The sequence below is a fragment of the Acomys russatus genome, chromosome 1 (genome assembly GCF_903995435.1).
Source record: "Acomys russatus chromosome 1, mAcoRus1.1, whole genome shotgun sequence".
NCBI classification, from domain to species: Eukaryota; Metazoa; Chordata; class Mammalia; order Rodentia; family Muridae; genus Acomys; species Acomys russatus.
The window spans coordinates 47,521,023-47,541,269 of record NC_067137.1 but is presented as its reverse complement, the minus strand read 5'-3'; the positions used below and the strand labels follow the sequence as shown (position 1 = coordinate 47,541,269).

Below are 20,247 nucleotides of genomic sequence, written 5' to 3'. Positions count from 1 at the left end.
AAATAGAAGAACAGTAGTAATGGTTAAAAACAAAACAACAACATGTAGAACACAGATCCCAAAGGCCTACCTACCAACTTGGTCCCCACCAGAAGTGCACACAAGGTGCCTGTGCCTTTCCCTCCCACATCTTTAGATGTTTCTCAATCTTGTGGATATAGAAGCCATCTTAAAGGAGTCTTAATTTGTAGTCACGTGGCCATGGATGAGATAAAGCTTTATTTTCTATTCATGCATCTTTTGGCATAAAACATGTTGTGTTTCGTTTCCCTGATTTTGTATTTCCAATTTAATTTTGGCAAAATATAAAAAACATTATATGTGCTTATGCTCATACTTGCATGGAATAAATTTCTTCTTCTGGTGACATATCTCATGATTGAAAATCAGATAATCCAAAATAAAACTTTCTGAGGTTTTCCCCCTCCTTTATTGTCTTGGTTAAAGTATAGTTTCAAACCACAAACTCACAAAAATACTCTTTTTTATTTTTTTTTAGAAAGACATGATTTTTATATTTAAATATCCAATCTACTTTTTTTGGTATAGTTAGGTCTCTGCATGCTCTTTATTGTTTGTTTGACTCGGTTTGGTTTTAGGAGCAAGATCTCCTATTGTATTCCAGGTTAAGCTTGCTCTCACTAGGTGCGTGAGCTGCCCTGGAACTCATAACTACTCAGCTGCCTCCACTTTCTATGTTCTAGGATTAAATATTAATGTGAGCGTATATTCTTTGGTTTTGTATTTTCTTGAGTGGGACAGGATCTCACTGTGTATGCCAGGCTGACCTCAAACTAGAAACTCTTCTGCCCCACTTCTCTTAGTACAAGAATTACAGGCCTGAGACACTATATATAGCTAACAAGAGCTAATAAATTGTTTTTTGTTGCACTATTCTTTGTAGTATTAAATGATCATTGCAGGATTCCATGGTGACTACTGGAAGATAACAGACTTAAGTTTACAAATATCATGATAGACTTGTTTGTTAAATTCTTATAGTTAATATTTATTTTATATGTTTTGAAACACCATTACAGATATAGAAATTGTTATTATATATCTTTAGAAACTTATATTTAATAATTATTTGACTAAATCTCTTTGTCTTCAATATCTGTATAATGCTCAAATATCAAAGCAGCTTTCTTACTTTTTTTAATATTTGCATTGTGTATTATTTACTGTGCTTTTACTTTAAAAGTTGCCCACTATTATATTCTAGATCCCCTCACTCTTGGCTTTTGGGTTGGTTCGGTGCAGGGTTTTATTGTTGTTTGTTTGTTTGTGTTTGTTTTTGTTTTTGAGACATAGTCTCTCTACAAAGCCTCAGGTATGCTGGAACTCACTAGGTTGGTCAGGCTGGCCTCCAACACACAGAGCTCTACCTGCGTCGGCCTCCCTTGTGGGATGATACAGGTGTGGGCCATCATTCACAGCTGGATCTACTTTGTATAAATATTGCACGACTGGATATATTTCCAATAAGTTTTATGTCTCCATTCAGAAGTTAAATTCATTTGTGACTCTGATTTACCCAAATGTTTATTGTTTTCCTTGTTTGTCATTTTTCTTCATATTTGAATACTTTATTCTGTGATTTTTCTTCCCAGTAGATTTTAGAGGTTTCTTCAGTGATAATTTTTTTTTATTATTTTCTTTTCTTTGATGTCTATTTTATTTCTGAGAAAACCTTGAATTTTTAATTGGACAAATATTTGATAGATAACGACTCTGATAATTGAACTTGATAAATTATACTTAAAACAAAATTTTAATTTTCAAAAGTATGACAAGTAACATACCTGGAAAATTAACTACCTGTATACACATGGGTGTAGATTAGCTACCAGAGCATGGTGTAGTCCGACAGGGGCCACATGCCTGGACAAAGTATCCTTCCCCCAGCAGTAGCTGTCAATAGCTCCTCAGACTGGTGTGAGACTGCATGAACTCCTCCTTTATCTAACTGAGAATCGGTCTGGCTTGATAGGTCTTATGAATGCAGTCATAGCCACTATGAGCTCATGTCTGGCCAAGACTACTTTACTGCGAAGGTCCCCTACCTCTGGATCTTACAACCTTCCCATCCCCTCTTCCATGGTGATCCCTGAAATTTGGAGAGGTGGGTATGATATAGATCTCCCATTTAACACTGAATACTTCATAGTCTTTGATTCTTTGCACTTGACCAATTGTTGGTCCTCCCTGTCAGTCATTATTTATTACAAAAGAAGCCTCTGTGGTGACACTTGAGAGGTGCATTAATCTATGAATATAAAGATTGTTGCTTTAGGAGCAGAATAATACTATGCTGATACGCCAGAAAAAAAAATATTAGGCTCTCTCTTAGAACCTATGACCTATTCAGTCAGGGTTTTTTTTGTTTGTTTGTTTTGTTTTGTTTTGTTTCCCAACTAGTGGTATCAGGCAAGAGTTCCCTCTTACAGAGCAGGCTATAAATGCAATCAGAAAATACTTGGCTGCATCCACAGCATTCACGCCAGCATCATACCTGTGGGCAGATCTTGTCAAGCCCGTTGTTACAGCTCACAAGGTTCACAGCTGGATAAGATTACTGGCTTTTTCCCCACCCAGTAATATGCATGAAAACTTCTAGAACTGTGCAAGTTAGCCAGTATGCATGAAACTTCCAAGTCAGTACCAGTGACAATCTTACAGTTAGTCTCAAAGCAACAGCTTCTACTTTGTGAAGGCTGTTTTTTTTTTATCTTTTCTATTTTAATAGTTAGATCATCAATCATTTGGGTTTTTTTTTTTTATTTATGTTGAGTTCTGTGTGATTGTTTTCTCCTAACACTGTTTTAGCTACATTTTATAAATTTTAATTATTTCCCTCCTGACATCATCTTTGGTACAGAGTTACTAAAATTCTGTTATTCAGTGTCTTCCCAGTTGTACCACTGCCTTCCAAACTATCTTTTATAATTCACATGTAATTTAATTCTTCTAGGGCTAAAACACTATTTCATGTAACTTTAGACTTTCATGTTTTTGAGAATTATAATGGTGCAATTCTCTTAACTTCCTGATATAACATATCATTTTATTATATACTTTAGTTTTACCCCAATTATAGATACCAACATTAAGTTATCATCAATTGTCCGTAAACACCTAATGACTTCTGAATGTTTAAAAGTCTTAGGATGAATTATAAGAGTGAGAAAGTGGGGAGAGGAAAAAACAGGAAGGAAGGAACAGGACAGAGAGAAGATAGAGATGAGAGTGGGATCAGAGAAAGAGAGAGAAAACAAAATATATACACATATACATGTGTGTATATATACATACATATAAATAAAAATAACTTTTACCATTAGCCCACATATTTAATCTCCCCATTGCTCTGTTCCCATAAGGGCAGCCTCAGACATTTGTACATCTGGTATTGTTTCTTCTCAACCTGCAGTACTAACTTCCACATGCCTTGTATTGCAGGTCTATTGATACCAAATTCATCTTTCATTTATAGAAAAATGTGGGGGTTTTCTTTGAATGATAGTCTTTGGCTTAGAATTCTATGTTGACAGTTATTTCACACTTTACATATACTTTCACATTTGTCTTCTTTTCCCTTTTTATTTGAGAAATCAGCTGTCATTTGTCATTTTTATTATTGATCTTTAAAAAAATCTTCTATTGCCATCTATCTTTAAAATTGTTTATCTTCATAGTTCAGATTGTTGAACCAGGTATGAATTCCTGGATATTTATTCTGCTAGAAGTTTGCTGAATTTCTTGCCTGTGGTTTGCTGATTCTGATAAGAATTGACACACTTTTAGCTAATGCCTTGCTGAACACTTTCTCCTGCATTCTGCTGTCCTGGAGCTCATCTGATGCTCCTGAGCATGTCCTGAGCGTGTCCTGAGCGTGTCCTGAGCGTGTCCTGAGCGTGTCCTGAGCGTGTCCTCTGACCATTTCCTGCTGCTCTCTGAGACACTGAAGCTTTGTTTATTGTCTTCAGCCTTGCTTTCTTCTCTGTGCTTCCGTTTGGATAATTCCTTCCACTGGTTCTGTACTGTTGGCTTCTCTCATGCTTGCCTGCTATGCATCCTTTGCAAATAGTTTTTCCCCCCCATTTCACACCATGTTATGTACTGTTAAGATTCCCCACTAGTTCACCTCTCTTAAAAGTTTTTCCTATACCATGCCTATCTTCCCAAACTTTGTGTGTGATAATATATAATGCCTCAAATAGGTATGTACCTTATTTTCATTTATGTGTCTTGCTTTTGTTGGTGTTTGCTTCTTTGCATATGTTGTGATATGTAGTTATATGCCTGACATTATCTTTTGAAACACCAGCAAAACTGAAAATGCTGTTCGTTTCAACTCTAATTTTGACAGGTTTTGGTGTCCGAAGATCTTAAATGATTTTTTAACCATTTATTTATTTATTTGGTTATTTGTTGCTACATTGGCAGGCTGGAAAACTTTGCACATCTCTCTTTCTTTCAATCAGGCATGAAGTTTTAAAACAAATCCATACGTATGAGGGTGCTGGGATTGTTCCTATTTGAAAACTCACAGTTACACAGGACATGTATGGGTGATTGGCATGGCAACATGCTTAAATCCCTCTCTGATTCCTCAGATCAAATGAGAAAATAAACAAACTACTAAGATAGTGCCTGCATGGCTACTGCTGAGTGTCTATGCAGATACCTGAAAATAAGAGCAGCCCCCACTCACATTGTTAATCCTGTGAGTGGATGCATCCTCCAGGTCTTCTCAAGTCGGCCTGTCTCGGTGTTCTAACTTGTTCTGAAAGTGCTCAGCATTGGTTGGCAGGTTTACCTCTTTCAGAGCTGACCAAGTTGCAAATATTCAACAGATCTTGGAAACATAAATGGCCCATCTGCCTGTCACTTGGACTCTGTGCTCCAAATTATCACCTGGTTATGCAGTACGGTTCTTTCTAGACTTTCTGCCCATCTGCCTTTCTGAGAGCTAATATTTCATTTTTTTAGTTTTTAGCTTGTGCTGTTTGCTCCATGGTTGTTGGACATGCCCAGCCTCCTCAAACTGACTTTTAGTGGTTTACCTAATAGCAAAGAAAATTTGTCGTATCTTACTTGAGACTACCAAAGGGCAAATTCTCCCAAGTCAGACACAAGTTTTCTCGCTGACACCTACTTTACACTGTTAGTAAAAGCCTTAAGGAGACTAGAAAAATAACTTAGTTGGGAAAGAATTCCAACACAAATTCTAGTATCAAATTCTGCATTCATATACAATACTTTGTACGGCTTTGTTATATTTTCAATACTTAACATATAGAAGAAATAATATAAATATTTGTTTCAAGTAATTTATGTATTTTATATTTTATTTTTAATAATGTGAAATTTGACACCTACTGATTTTATATATATATATATATAATCGGTCAGCTATTTCCTTGAAGTTTTGTTTCAATATCTGCAAAATGAATTATTTTTCTACCAATATCTGAATAGTACATATCACACACACTCAGAGAATGTATTTTACAACCTTTGAAATTTTATATAATCGAAAATCTCACACACAAGCACACACTCAAACACATATGCTCATAGACTCCATGTAAAATGAAATTCACTTGGTGTTCTTTAATAATAACCACTATTCCATGTATAACCCTATAAGACTTAAATTATGTGATTGAAACTTTTACTTTTACTTAACTACCTAGCTTTAGATAATTGGTCAAACTCACTTGTTGCTAGCTGTCCTTCCTATAGGACATAGTCACAGGTAATTAGAATACAATGCAAGAAGCAATCCATGGTCATAATGAAAATCATCCACCCTAAGGAACTATACGTTTTTCTACCAAGCATAATCATACTGAAATTTCATTAAGCTTACCAAAAAATGTCTTTAAAAACTAAATGGTAAAAGATCTGATTTTGTGACACATGTTGACTATCGTCTCTTTTTTTTTTTTTTTTTTTTTTAACACAGCATAATATTTGGTCAGGGCTTGGTCCTCGCTATTATTTAGTTTTGTTACTTTTCTAGAAGGCTATGTTCATCATTATTTATACAAAATTCTAAGCTCTGAAAAAAAAAACCAAAATTATTTTGCCCTAATTCATTTTTGTCCCTGAAGTTTTCCATAATGTGGCTCTATTTACATGAGGAAAAATACCTGATCATTTTTTTGGTTAATGTGGTCCAAGAACCAGTCAAGTTGAAAAAAAAAACCCAGCAGTTGAATTGCTGGGCCAGGAGTCAAATTCAACCACTGATTGATAAACTAAACAAATTGCTTTCGGTAGGTTATTACTGCCTTACCAAGATCCACATCCTGATGACTCCCTCCCTCTCAAGACCTTCTTCATAGTGGATCCATTGTTATTATTTTTGCAAAGGATCAACTTAAATTACATGTAACATGAGCATCATCGGATGCCTTGTCTCCTTACCAGAAGCCTGGTTTTCATGAGTGCATTTCATCCTCGTGTAGCCACGGTGTTGCCAGGCTCAAAGGCTGTGGGCACTACAGACCACAGATGCCAGGCTTCCCTAGCCCTGTTTTCCAGTGCTGTCATCATGCTCCTTCCTTCTGGCTTGCTCAAGGAGAAGGGCTGCCATCTGTGCATATGCTTTGGGGTGCACCATCCAGTTAAACTGCAAATGCTAGGCTCCTCTTTTCCTGGCTCCCTTGAGCTTACTCAATGAAAGAAAATGTGATTCCCATATGTCCCTTATTGTTTTCTTGGCAACTCTCCCCACTTCCCTTAACCTTCCAGATTCTAGTATGCTTAGGACAGTCTTTCTTTGTGATACTTTTCTTCCTTCAAAGATTGTAGATTCATAGCATTGATTCTACGTTCAACTAACATTTTTAGAAGGTTTCTTTGAAGGTTAAGTTAGCTGGTATTAAGTCTGTACCAATATATCACAAAATATTATGCACTCTGGTGAAGTACAATAGAAGATAATCCAAAAAGTTGATGATGATTTACTAATTTACATCTAAAACTTACAAATTGTTCAAATGGGTCGGATAGTGTTAAGACATGCCTATTGACCAGTAGGCCTTTTTCCCCCCATAAAGACGTGTATGTTAGGGAAAGTTGAACATGTATGACCTTTAAAATGCAAATGTTTTAATGATTACTCAGTTTATAGAAATTAAATTGCTGCCACATCATGGAGCCATATCCCATCGCAAAAATTAGCATAACTAAACAGAAAGAGCTCAGGATGAGTCCAGGGCCCATAGTTGTTCTGAACAAGGATTTTGATGGGAAGTGCATAAGGCATGTTGAGCAAATGATGAGGAGTACCATATTCATAAATGCCAACTTGAGACTGTGGGTTACTTAGCAACTAACTCATCAGCCACATAGCGTTGTCTGAGTTACTCCTGAAACGTAGGCCTGGATTTAATTGCTGCTTACTCTTACAAGGTAAATATGAATGTGGGAAGGTGTGAAACAGGACATGATGGAAATATCTCGTTTGTCTATTCCTGAGTAGGTTTATAATCATGGAACTTTCCAAATGAAGTACTGTAGATTGACCAGAGGGAGGTAGTGTTTCCTTCAGTGGTGTATGATCTTGGCCTAAAACCTTACCATGCAGTTGTAGCAACAATGACTTTGTTTAATTTCAATGAAGGATTTTTAGCTTAAGTGAAAGAGTAAAATCCAACATCACTCTCTTTAGTATCATATGGGTCATTGAATGAAATCTCATGCCACTATCTCAGTACTACAAGTGCTATTTTGGATGGTAACACAGATTAAAGAAATTCAAATGGACTATCATAGGCTTTCCATAAGAATTGATATTGATATTTTGGCCTTATTCAACTTTAGCCAAATAAAGGGGATAAAATCTTTAAGAATAAAGTACTTAAATGCTCAATGAGACATGATTCTCACTGTTATTTAGTCTAAATCCTGTTACTAATAAATACAACTATCAACCACCTCTTAAATGAAGACTTCATTAAGCCCTAAGAGATTATGGTCTAAAATTTTTTATGTTTATTTTATTTTACATGTATGGGTGCTTTGCTTTGCCTGAACGTATGTATATGTAACATATGCATGCCTGGTGCCTATGGAGGCCAGAAGAGTGTATCAAGTCCCTTTGAAGTAGGATTACCCATGATTATGTGTCACTATGTGGGTGCTAGGAATTGAATCTTGCTCCATGGCACTGTTCAAGAGCAACAAGCTCTCTGAACCACTGAGTCATTTCTTAAGCCTTAGGCTGTGTCTTTAAAAAACACTTTTAGAGGCTGGAAAGATTGTCTAGTGGTTAAGGCCACTTGCTGCTCTTACAAGCTAGCTAGAGTTTGTTCCCAGCACTACATGTGAGGTTACAACCACCTATAACTCTAGTTGCCTAGAATCTGATTTCATCCTATGGTTTCTGTGGGAACTGGGTATGCTTGTGGTACATAGCCATACATGCAGGCAAAACACTCACACACATAAAATATAGGAAAACTTTAAAATAGTCCCAGCCTTCCTGCCTTCCTTCCTTCCCCCTCCTCTCTGTTCTGTCTGTCTGTCTGTCTGTCTGTCTGTCTGCGCCCCCCCCCGTCTCTGTGTGTGTGTGTTTCTCTCTCTTTCTATCTTTATCATCTTATAAAAATTGCTACACATGATAAGTTAATTGAGATTTTTCAAAAGGCACTTTTGATCAAGAATATATAAGAGATGAAAACATTGAACATCTCAACATACTATTATACATTTCATAACGGGCTGATTTCATCTCATTATTTAAAAAAAAAACAGAATCAAGTGGTTTATTCATAGACATATTCAATAAGTATAGTTATCATTGAGTATCAGAGTGAGTTTCAATATTCCAAACCATCGCTCTTGAAAAAAGTAAAGCCCAAAACCCATAAAGACTCGCAAAGGTAAAGAATGAGTTGCAAAGTCATTTGTTTCAGTATGCATCTGTTTGGCTTAGCTGGCATTGTGGCTTCCAATGAACTATTACAGCCACATCAAGCACGGAGTTGCATTGGAGGTAATAATTCAACCATCACATCGATGATACTTGGAAATATGTGCTGCAAAACTTTTCCAAGCTGTGCTTGGTTTGGAGACACACTCTTTCGCTGAGCACTGATATTTTAGTACATTTAGGAATACTTCAGTAATAATACTTAAGATCAGGAGGAAATGGCCAAGTTCTAAGTTAATAATGAGCTGAAATAGAACTTCTGGGAACCAAATCTGCATCAGTTGGTATGAAATGCTCAGTCAACATTTGAATATTTTGGGATTAATCCTATGCAGAAAACATTGCTGTGTCCTGAAAATATATTTATATCTAAAATAATCTAAGCTTTGAGTAAGGATTTATAAAAAAAAGACCTGCAGCCATCATGTCTTATTTTCTTTTTTTTTTTTTTTAATAGAAGTCAGTTTTACTCTTTTTTTTCCAATTTCTTTTTTTTCTTTTTTTTTTTTTTTTTTTTATTTATTAATTTATTCTTGTTACATCTCAATGTTTATCCCATCCCTTGTATCCTCCCATTCCTCCCCCCCCCCCATTTTTCCATTATTCCCCTTCCCTATGACTTTGTGAAGGTGACATTCACTTTCTATTCTCTCCCCTGAATTTTAATTTTAATCTAGAAAAAAATAAATGAGTGACTGATGAGACATGTGGGTGTTCTAGGGAGTGTTACTTTAATTGTTCCTTCATTTATTAATTTTTCTTGAAGTACGCATAAATGATATGCACTTTTCTGTTGGAGACTGCATTAGCTGAATGTAATACAGAGGGTTTCCATCCCATGTCACTCTTATCGGTAGTCTCTGGGCCCTTGTTTTCCCTGATTTCAAATGTTACTCAGCATATATGGGAATTATGGGCAGCATTTTGCCATTCATCGACCACCAGTTGGCCACAGGGATGTCACATATATGTGAAAATGTGCATTTTCACTGTCCATAGGACAATTGTTATAAGTAATACAAATGAAATAGTGTTATTTTGCACATTCTGAATTTTGTTTGCTTACTGTTATTGTCTTGGTTAACATTTTTATTTCAGGAGATTTAATTAGGACTGGCCTACAGTTTCAGAGGTTTAGTCTGTCATTGTCAATGCAAGAAGCATGGCTGCATGCAGACAGATATGGAGCAGGGGAAGAAAACGAGAGTTCTACATCTTGATATGCAGGCAGCAGAAGCAACTGAACGTCACACTGGGCATAGCTCGAGCATAGGAGACCTCAAAGCCCACCCACACAGTGACACACTTCCTCCAACAAGGCCACACCTACTCCAACAAGGCCACACCTACTCCAACAAGGCCACACCTACTCCAACAAGGCCACACCTACTCCAACAAGGCCACACCTACTCCAACAAGGCCACACCTCTTTATAGCACCACTCCCTATGGTAGCATTCAAACACATGCGTCTATGGGGCCATTCCTCTTCAAACCACCACAGTTGCCATAGCAATAGACAGTTTATGTGAAAAGAAATGAATGTTTAAAGGAGTTTTAGTCATTTTGACTGCTTTCACTTTATTTGCCTAGAGAAAATTTTACTCTGTATGTGGGGAATATAAAAATAAATTTGACATTTTGATAAATTTGTCCAGAAAAATGTAGATCTTATCAATTGTAAAAATAGGCTAGTCTAAAATGATTAGAATTCTCTTCCTCCAATTCACTTTTATAAATAGGCAATATTATAAATATCACCTGGGTATATAGGACAGTCAATTATGTTTGGCTACATAATGACACCAAAACCCAGATTATTTTCTTTTTTTTAACTGTGAAGTATCCCCTACACTAATTAAAACTCCAAAAACAAAGCAGGCATATGATCATACTCAGAACTTAAAACGTAAACTATTACTCTTATTATTGATTAAAATATACTGTAAAAGCTTTCTTATTAGTCACATCAAAACTCCAGAGAATATGACACTGCAAAAGAGAGAAGTTGAATTATTCAAATGAAAATGTTAGCACCATAAATTTGACATCAGTCCACAGCAACATGTTGTAGTACATATGACTTAGCTCGGATTAATGACTTAGTCTTCTCAACTTTGAATAAAATGTAAGTCAAACATCAGTTCCATGGACTAACACAGGAAATAAATCAAAGTTGTATAGAGTAAACATTTCTAATTTTTATTATGACCACCTAAATACATGAAGATTATAATGGAAAGGATCAACTGGAAGCATTATATGTGTTCCAAACTGGCAGAACGGTACTAATGTCTTCCTCTCTTTCTGCTAACGTTATATTCCTCCAGGTGAGTAGATCAAAAAAGGAAGCTCGGCCTTCTCTAGGCTCCTTGAGTTGAGCTGCCTTTGGCTTCCAAGATGCTGGGAGGAGGAACAAATAAGCCAAAAGCTGGAAAAAGCCTCTTTAACCAGGATTTTAGTGGTCTTTAAAGGAGAGCAGCCCTCATGATGAATTCCGTCTTTAAAGTCTCACCTCCTGATAGCACTGTATTGGCCATTAAGTTTCTGTCTCTTTTCTCTAAGAGGAGAGAGTTAAACAGTTGCTCTGACTTAAATATTCTAGTAGAGACAAGTTGATACACACAGAGAGAGGAGAGCTATAGTCAGCTGTGCCTCCGTAGGTGTGGGAGGAGAAAGGACAGACAGGTCAGCACTAGGGACTGCTAGGAGTAGCAAGTAGATTTTTCTCTTGAAGTATGTGGTGCTTTTGTTCTAGTGGATTTTCTTTTCTAAGGGAAATAAGTACCTTTCAGCAGAAGTTAAAAAGTTAGCAAGGGGTTATTGAAAATTTGAAGAAAAAGGAAAAAGTTAGAATGACTCATATGAAAGTCATGGACAGTTGGTTCATTGATAAAGGAATGCGGTGTGGTTTCCAGCCGTCCTGAGGAATGTATTTGGAGTTTAAGACGATAACTTTAAAGGACAACCAGACATCTGGCTTTTATGTGTGCTTAGATAGATGGCGGGATAGAGCAGGTGTGGGTTGTATCTTATCAGACTTGTAATTTTGCCTGAGTACATAAGCAGGGAAAAGGGACAACATGATTGAAAATGTGTAAAGGACTCAATGTATGGGCCTCTTCAGAACTTGTGTGTTAAAAAAAAAATTAGCTTTCAGTCACTGGACATAAGTTGGTAATACAGATTATATGAGGTTCTGAGGGCCTTAACCCAATAGGGCTGTTGTCCTTTAATGGTTGGAAAGGACATCAGAGTTATCTGCTGTTATTACCCAGAGGAAAGGCTGTATGGAGACTGGTAAGAAGTCGTTAAGCAATGAGTGCTCTGACCTGGAAAAAAATGCTGCCAGAGCTCAATCAGGAAGGTTCTAGAAAGTTGAGAAATGGTTGTTATTTTGTTCTAACAGCAGGAAGAGTATATGAGGAAAGGGTGTTGGCAAGAAAAAAGGGCAGAGTGACAGTGTATAGAAATAAGTAAATGTGGCAGTGGCCTGAAGGTCTAATAAGCAAGATAAGAGGAAATTGGACATAGTAGTGGATGAGTGCTGAGCTATGAAATTAAACAAGGTCAATGAATTAGAAGTAGGAGGTCAGCTCAAGTGTTTACTGGGCAGATTAGGTCATGGGAGATTAGCCACTCTTCTTAAATATGATGAAGGTGATGTTTTCCCTAATGGCAGTCTAAAAGGATGAGTGTAAATGGAGTAGAAATTTATTTATGGCATGCATCACAAAGTGGAGAAATGGGGATACTGAACGGATTATATGGATATTGCAAGATATCAACTCCTACAAAGGGAAAATCTTCAAGAAAGGGCAGAGTGTGGCTTCCTGGCAGAATGTTTGTGCCCATGTGCATGGTTCTGCAACATGGCACAGCAAAGCAAAATATTGAAATACTGGACATAAGAATACCCATGGGAGGTCTTCCCTTCTCTGAGAAGAAAGGGAGGGGACATAAGAGGAGAGGAGGGGAGAGGGAGGAACTTGGAGGAAAGGAAAGAAGGTAAGAGGAAGGGACTAGGAGGGAAGGAGGGAGGGGAACTTCCTACCCGGATATGAATGAATGAATGCATGAATGAATAAATTAATGAATAAATAAATAGAAAAATAATATGAGCATAAATTTGAGTAATTTTTCAAAATAAAAACATCAGGAATTGTTTGTGAACTAAAATGAAATTGAGGAAGAATGAAGAACCAAGAGAAAGAGTTTCCTGGCCTCTGACTTGTAGTAACAGAGGGACCGTGGTGTCATTGCATGTTAAGGAGGTTGAAGGGACCATGGTGTCATTGCATGTTAAGGAGACTAGGGGATTAGTGGATTGTTTTTTGAATGGATGAGTTGAAGTGTTCTTGAGATATCCAAGTGAATATATTCTGTAGGAAGGCCAATATTCATATTATGTGGTTAAGTGAGCCATAATTGTTCATTTTCATAGTATTAGCTAACTATTTAGATAATTAGCAGTTTCTACAATTGTAAATTAAATATGACCATTTACATAGATGCTTGTACACACAATTAATAAAATTGTGTTAGGGAAAATACCCTTGAGTAATTTCATAACTTCCCAAAAGTTCTAGATAAATACAGGAAGGTTATTTTATGGGGAGTTTGTGTATTCTACTGGCATCATATGAATGTGAAATTTCATTATAACATACAATAGAAATGTCAAAATATGGTTCATCTTTGGGGGTTCCATCTGTTTTTGTTTGTTTAGTATTTATGTTCAATACATGCTAGTTGCAATTGGTTTTTTTTTTTCTTTATACTATGTAAACATACCCTTTAGTCATAAAACAGTTTGGGTTTTGTTTGTTTGTTTAATTGAAGAAGAAGCAATGGTGGTACTTACTGCAGAAAATTCTAAAGCAAAAGGCAGGCCTCGTTTACAAGTTTGGCTCTAAGAGGGAAGAAGATAGTTTTGACAGTATTCATGGAAGGGTCATTGCATGTGGTTTGTGTTTTCTACCCCCTATATTCACTTTCATTCATTGAGTGACTTCTATTAAGTTTATTGTGATCTTTTAAGAATTCTCCATTCTAAGACCTTTAGCAACTTACAATCTTTAAATTTTAGTGTTTATTAATTTTCGTTATCAATTAACAGTTCCTTTTCTATAATAAAAGCTAGAGACACTATAAATGCTTAAAGAAAAAGGGCAGAAGATGTGTTAATCATCATAGTGTGATATTATTTACCTTCTAAGTCAATTTTCTGCTGCTATGACAAAATAATATAGGCTAATATATAAATAATAAAGGTTATTTGATTGACTTCGGGAGGCAGTGCCAGCATGTGTTCAAGTCGTAGTCCTCAGTCACAACATGAAGAAAAGGCAAGAAAGAAAGAAAGTTAGTGTAATTTCTTCTTCTCATCAGCAAGCTTCTTCACCCAACCCTAACTCGCTTCTCAGTTACAGCATGAATCTTCACGTAAGGACAGATATCTTGTGACACAACTGCCACACTGAGGCCCCACTTCATAATAGAGTTGTACAGAGGACGACATTTCCAGTGTGCAGAAAGATATATTTAAACTATAGCAACCTCTAGTTTGTCTCTAAAATCATGATTATATGCAAAATATGTAATAAATTTACCTATTGGATATAAATTATCCTAACACAGAGTCACCGTATACATGAAGATCAAGGTAGGATGACTTTTTGATACCTTTATCATTTCATGTAAAGCTTTAGAAGGAAAAGTCTTTGAGGGTTATTAAAATTATTGCAGAAGTTTATGGACTGTGTGTTAAGGAGACATTCTTTTTGGAACGTGCTCCTTGAATCATACTAAAGTAAGAAGTGGTGTGAACCATGTGATAAATGATTATTTCTTCACATCAGACAACCCACCATTCCCGAGTACACAACTTTCTAAGGATTTATAGTGCCTTGCCTTCGTGCTGGGGTCTCGTCAGCTGGCTGTGATGCATGCCCGCTAACCTGGAGGTTAAGGCATTTCTTGATCATGGATGTATCTGCCTGTTGCTCAGCTCTGGAATTCTTTATAAAATTCCAGAACTTGGGGCTAGAAGCTTACTTAGGGAATCCAATAAACTTGCAAGCCTTGGCCATCTTCCAAGCTAAATTTATAGACTGGAAGAAATATGGGCTTTCCATTGTTCGCTTTTTCACCTTTCTGGGGTTTCTTTTGTGTCTGTGTGCGTGTGCGAGTGTAAATGTATCATTCCACGGACACCGGGGTGGAGATAACCACTGAGAGGACCACGGTCAGGAATTTTCCCTCTGGAGTTTCTCTGGTCTTTCTGAACTTTGACCCAAACCTGCACCAAGAGTGGATTTCTTCCCTCTCTGTAGGATGTTAATGTTAGAAAATATAAGAGATTGCTTTTGCAAATAGATTGCATGAGCCTAGCAGCTGAAATGACTATCTGCCAGCTCCGTGCAACTCCCAACTCTCTGTTCTTTTTTTTTTTTTTTTTTTTTCCTGCTTCACTTTGGGCCTATTTGAGTTAGGATCTGAGTGAATGTGATGCTATATAAACTTTGTCTCAGTTGATTCTGTGACATGGTGATAAGAGCAAGGAGAGAAGCCTGGGTGTGTCCAAAAGACATCAGACTGCGTTGTTGAGTCTCTGATGCTGTCCCTACCGGCGGAAGAGAGCCAAGCGATGTCCTGCTATTGAAAACTTGTCTTGTGCTTACAGAATGGGTTTGCTGTTGTGAGGCCCCCTGGCCATCATGCTGAAGAATCCGCAGCCATGTGAGTACCAGGGCCCACTGCCATCCCGTCTTCAAGTGCCATTGATTCCTGGCAGTCACCTGCCCCATGCATGTTTCTGAAGCCTCTAATTGTTAGCAGATGGACTGAAAACTCTCGTGAGGTACTCCCAGAAGCAGATTTATGGCTTCGGAGATCATATAGCATTTTTTAAAAAATGCTCTGAACATTATTTATAATGGTTTTCCTGGATGATTTGCCTTCTTATTTCTCTGTTCTTCTCTATTCCGCAGGGGGTTCTGCTTTTTTAATTCAGTTGCAATTACCGCCAAATACTTGAGAGACCAACTAAATATAAGCAAGATATTGATTGTGGATCTGGTATGTATGCCTGCCGGGGCTCTAGATAAAAGGGGGTGGGATGTGTGTTTCTCTGTATGGTTGTCTTGCTTGTAGCACTTGCAAACAACTGAGGGGTGTGTTTCCTTTGAATGTGGAAACTCATTAAACTCAGGATTGCAGTTTTGAAGCCATAAACATTCACGTTTCACTTTCATGGTGTTAACGGCAATTTAATGAGAAGAAGGCGCAGATCGGGGCACCTTTTATGAACCTTAAATGAATTGATACTTCCACAGTTAAAATAGCCCAACAGAACCTGAGTTTACTTTTCCCTACAGAATGTAGACTTTAAATAGTCAGATGGGCTGGAAGCAGTGCTGTTGCTTTGGTTACCAATTGGCCACTTCCCTTGGTTAGCATTCTCGTCCCTTGTTGCATAATACTGGTAAGATTAAAACAAGTCAACATGTCATTCTTTGTGAAAAGATTTCAGGCCTCATATGCCAGTTTGGGATGACTCCCTGCAGGAACTTTGAGCGATTAAAAGTCAGAGGCACTGGGTCCCTCTTGCATTTTACCAGGAAGAGTTCTTACACCATACTTATAATTTGTTTAACAAATGGTTTGTTTAAATGCAGATGACACTTGGCAGGTTGTCTAAAATGTATTCATGAATAATGGGCTGGAGATCAGCTCCATACAGAAAGGCCCAGCCCTGGAAAGGGTGAGGGGAAGCCAATGGTGATTTATGAGCTCCCTTTCCAGTTTGCCTGCACTTCACCAGGAGGTGTAATAGGTTGTCTGACAAAGTATAGACAGGAAATGAACCCTGGCATCCAAGCCAAACCTGCTGCATCTGCACTTAATTAATTTTTGCAGGTGATAAAAGATTTAAAGGCAAAATATGCTAGAGGTTTTTTTTTTGAAGTGCAAGACTTAATAGTTTAAATCTTGTTCATATCTGCACTCATAATTAAATCTTATTGGAAGTCATGGCATCAACCTCCTGCCCTTAGATTTAGTTAAGTAGGTACCCCCAAAGGGTGGAAAGGTTGCTAACAAAGTCATGTAAAGAAATATTTAAATGAAAATGAATTTTAAAAATGGAAGATTGACAACTACTTCTATGGCTTGGTTAGAATAAATATTTTTCATATAGTAGCTTTTCTGCAGGCACTTTGAAGTGAAAAATATTGAATTCTAATTTTCTGTATATTTTCCAAACATGCTTACGTTTCAAAGTAGGCCATAGTTCACTATGAAATAGGCTATGTTAAGGGCTAGAGATATAACCCTGAAGAGTTCTTACAGCTTTGCCTGAATGAAGACTATCTGTACCTATTTTCTCATATACTTTCAAAATGAAAATTTAAGGACTTAATAGTTTTGCATGAATTATAATATATTACATTTTTAAAAATCATTATTATTGTAGTTTTATAAGTACTAGGCTAGTACAATAAGACCAAAATTTTGAAGAAAAGATGGCAAATGAAGGTCCAAGATGGACAAGAGGAGTGGTTAGCTGTTCCTTTTCTTCTTAAGAATCATAGGCTAGGCAGGCCGGGTGTGGTGGCACACGCCTATAATTCCAGCTCTAGAGAGGCAGAGGCTGGCTGATCACTGTGAGTTCTAGGCCAGCCTGTTCTACAAAAAGTGAATCCAGGCCAACCAAGGCCACACAGAGAAACCTTGTCTCAAAAAACAAAAAACAAACAAACAAAAAAGGAATCATAGGCTATTCTGACTACAGAGATGTTCATTGAGTTATATAGTCTTTGGGTCTGACTGTAGACATAATCTGACATGATTGTAAAATGATTAACTTGGTAACTCTAAGGAGTCAGTGTTCTATAAGTTGCTGGCCTTTGACTATGATTTTACTCCATTACCCAATTCATAAACAATTCCCATTTCCCAGTAGACTCCAACAGATGAGAAGTTTTTGTTTCAGACCCTCTCAGTGTATGAAGTCATGACCAAAGGGTGGCTTCTGACGTCACTACCAAATCATGATTTTTACTTTCGAGTCTTCCAAGCTCTGCAGCTGCAGAGTACTTTGAGGAAATTCCTGTTCCTTCCAGATACAGAGAAGGCAATTCTAAGGTGCCACAAGATGCTGAGACACCCCCTTATCCCTGGCCAATAGGTCTGCTCTGCAGGTTACAGAGAAAAGATGAAAGGTCTTCAGGGAAACACCTTCATGCCTTCAGATACCCTAGCCACATAGGTTCCAGGCCCCTAAAAGGCAATGTCACCCCATCATGTCATTGCTATATTTTTACATTCATGTAAATACAAAGCCAGCGGTGCAACTCAGCTTCTGGGACAGGACCTGACTCAGATGTATTTTGCATGTCAGGCAAGTGTGATTCCAATTTTGTATGAAGTCTGTTCACTCCCCTTTTCTCTCTGATGTGCACATATGTGTGGAAAAGAAATGGGTGTTCCTTTTCCCTTTTCAAGAACACAGCATCGTGCTCAGCATGGTAACATGTCCATGACGTAGGCTTTTCTGCCTGAGTGATAGAAGTTTTAGGTGATGTGACCTAGATGGTAATTTAGGAAGAACACAATCCTTTTTAAGTTCTGTTTTCTTTTTGTTTTTTTCCTTTATAAAGAAAAGGTTACTTCAAATGTCCTTATATTTTAAGAAATTCCACTGCTGATCAAAAACATTTAGGCTTTTGTCTCTATATAATAAATAATTATGAAGGATGATATTAATGAAAAGAATATATGATTTATTCAAAGCCATTTTAGATAATAATAAAAATATAGCTTCTAAATTATTATAATGAATATGTTTTTATAGTATATGTTTTAACCAGTAAAGTATTGATATGCATTTCCCCACAGTTCTAAGTACATCTTAGATGCAAGGTCGATTTTCAGGCTATAGTGATTCATTTCATTTTATGGTAATTTTTCATAGGACAAATAAGTTTCTTATCATAGTCTAATAGATATTTGTTGCCATGGAGAAGCAAGCTCAGATAATTCTTGAGCAGTCAATAGTTTGAGTATTTTGTGACAAAGAAAATGAGATGAGTAGCCGACATTACCTATAGCCCTATGCTGTAAGCTGTTACCAAACAGACTACATGATTCATATTATTTGTAAGCTCTTGGCAAATAAGTACAGAATCTAGCACTGCTCAAAGGTTAGGATGGATTCCTACATTTTTATAAATAATGCCCATGCATTATTGTTTTCTTTCACCGTGGACAAGAGACGTTTCTTAACAATGTGTCCAACTAACATGAACTCCTGTGCTTACTAACACACTCCATGCAGTTTTTTAAAAGAGAAGGTGATTTTATATCAGGGACAAAATACCATTTTTATTCCACATTGTTCTTAAATAAACTTCTCCAATATCACTAGAAAAATAAGCATAGTCAAAGGAGTGGGTTTGTTTGTTTGTTTGTTTTAACTGATTTTCCAACTCTGGACTCATTTATGCACAGAACAAAGTTTGTCTTACAACCCTGGCTATTGGAGGAGAAGCAGAGATGTTCCTCCACTGTTCTTCTCTTTAGAGTTGCTTTGTTTTCCTTTGTTTTTTTAAACTTAGTTTAGATATCAAGTAGCTGGCACAAAATACAGTGTGGCTTAAAAACTGTTTTAGTTTTGTTCACATAAAGAAAAAATAATTTTACTATCTTTTCCTTTCTTTTTGAATACTTAAAAATCCAGTAACTAATATATTTTAGTAATATATATATATATATATATATATATATATATATATATATATATATATATATATATATATACACACACATATTTTTGAATGCATTTTACTTTGGCTAGATCAAGTTTCTGAGATGATTCCTATCTGCCTGAGCAGTATAATTCTCTGATTATTTGGGGGTATGTGTGTTATGTAAGGCAGGGATAGGATTGTCCTCTGTATACGCCAGGGATAGCAAGCTCAATGAAAGGTCTAACTATCCACCAAAAGGAGGCTTCTGAAGTGTCTAGTGGAATTGGGGGCTGAATATTGGAGAAGAAAAGAGTTCTATCAGCATCAAGGAAAATAATCAGTTTCCAAAAATTCACCTCAAAAGCTTGCTAAGAGGATCAGAAAAATAAGAATATAACTTAACTTACCATTTGCAGTAACAAATTAATTCAAGAACCAAGTCCCAGTGTAAATTCATAATAGATAGTAACAATGTAGATGCGTAGTAAATCATGGAAACTCTTCAAGCATCAATTGTCTTAATTTTTAGAATAGAGATAACATCATA

The 20,247-nt window shown here is 36.7% G+C and overlaps 1 protein-coding gene across 1 annotated transcript in view; it reads left to right on the top strand.

Annotated features, from left to right (window-relative positions):
• The window catches only part of Hdac9 (histone deacetylase 9), a 792,898-nt gene that overhangs the window by 599,652 nt on the left and 172,999 nt on the right, over window positions 1-20,247 (top strand). Inside the window, exons 18-19 of the mRNA XM_051144941.1 lie at window positions 15,635-15,690; window positions 15,942-16,029. Coding sequence (XP_051000898.1) covers window positions 15,635-15,690; window positions 15,942-16,029 — 144 coding nt within the window. The remainder of the gene's footprint in view (window positions 1-15,634; window positions 15,691-15,941; window positions 16,030-20,247) is intronic.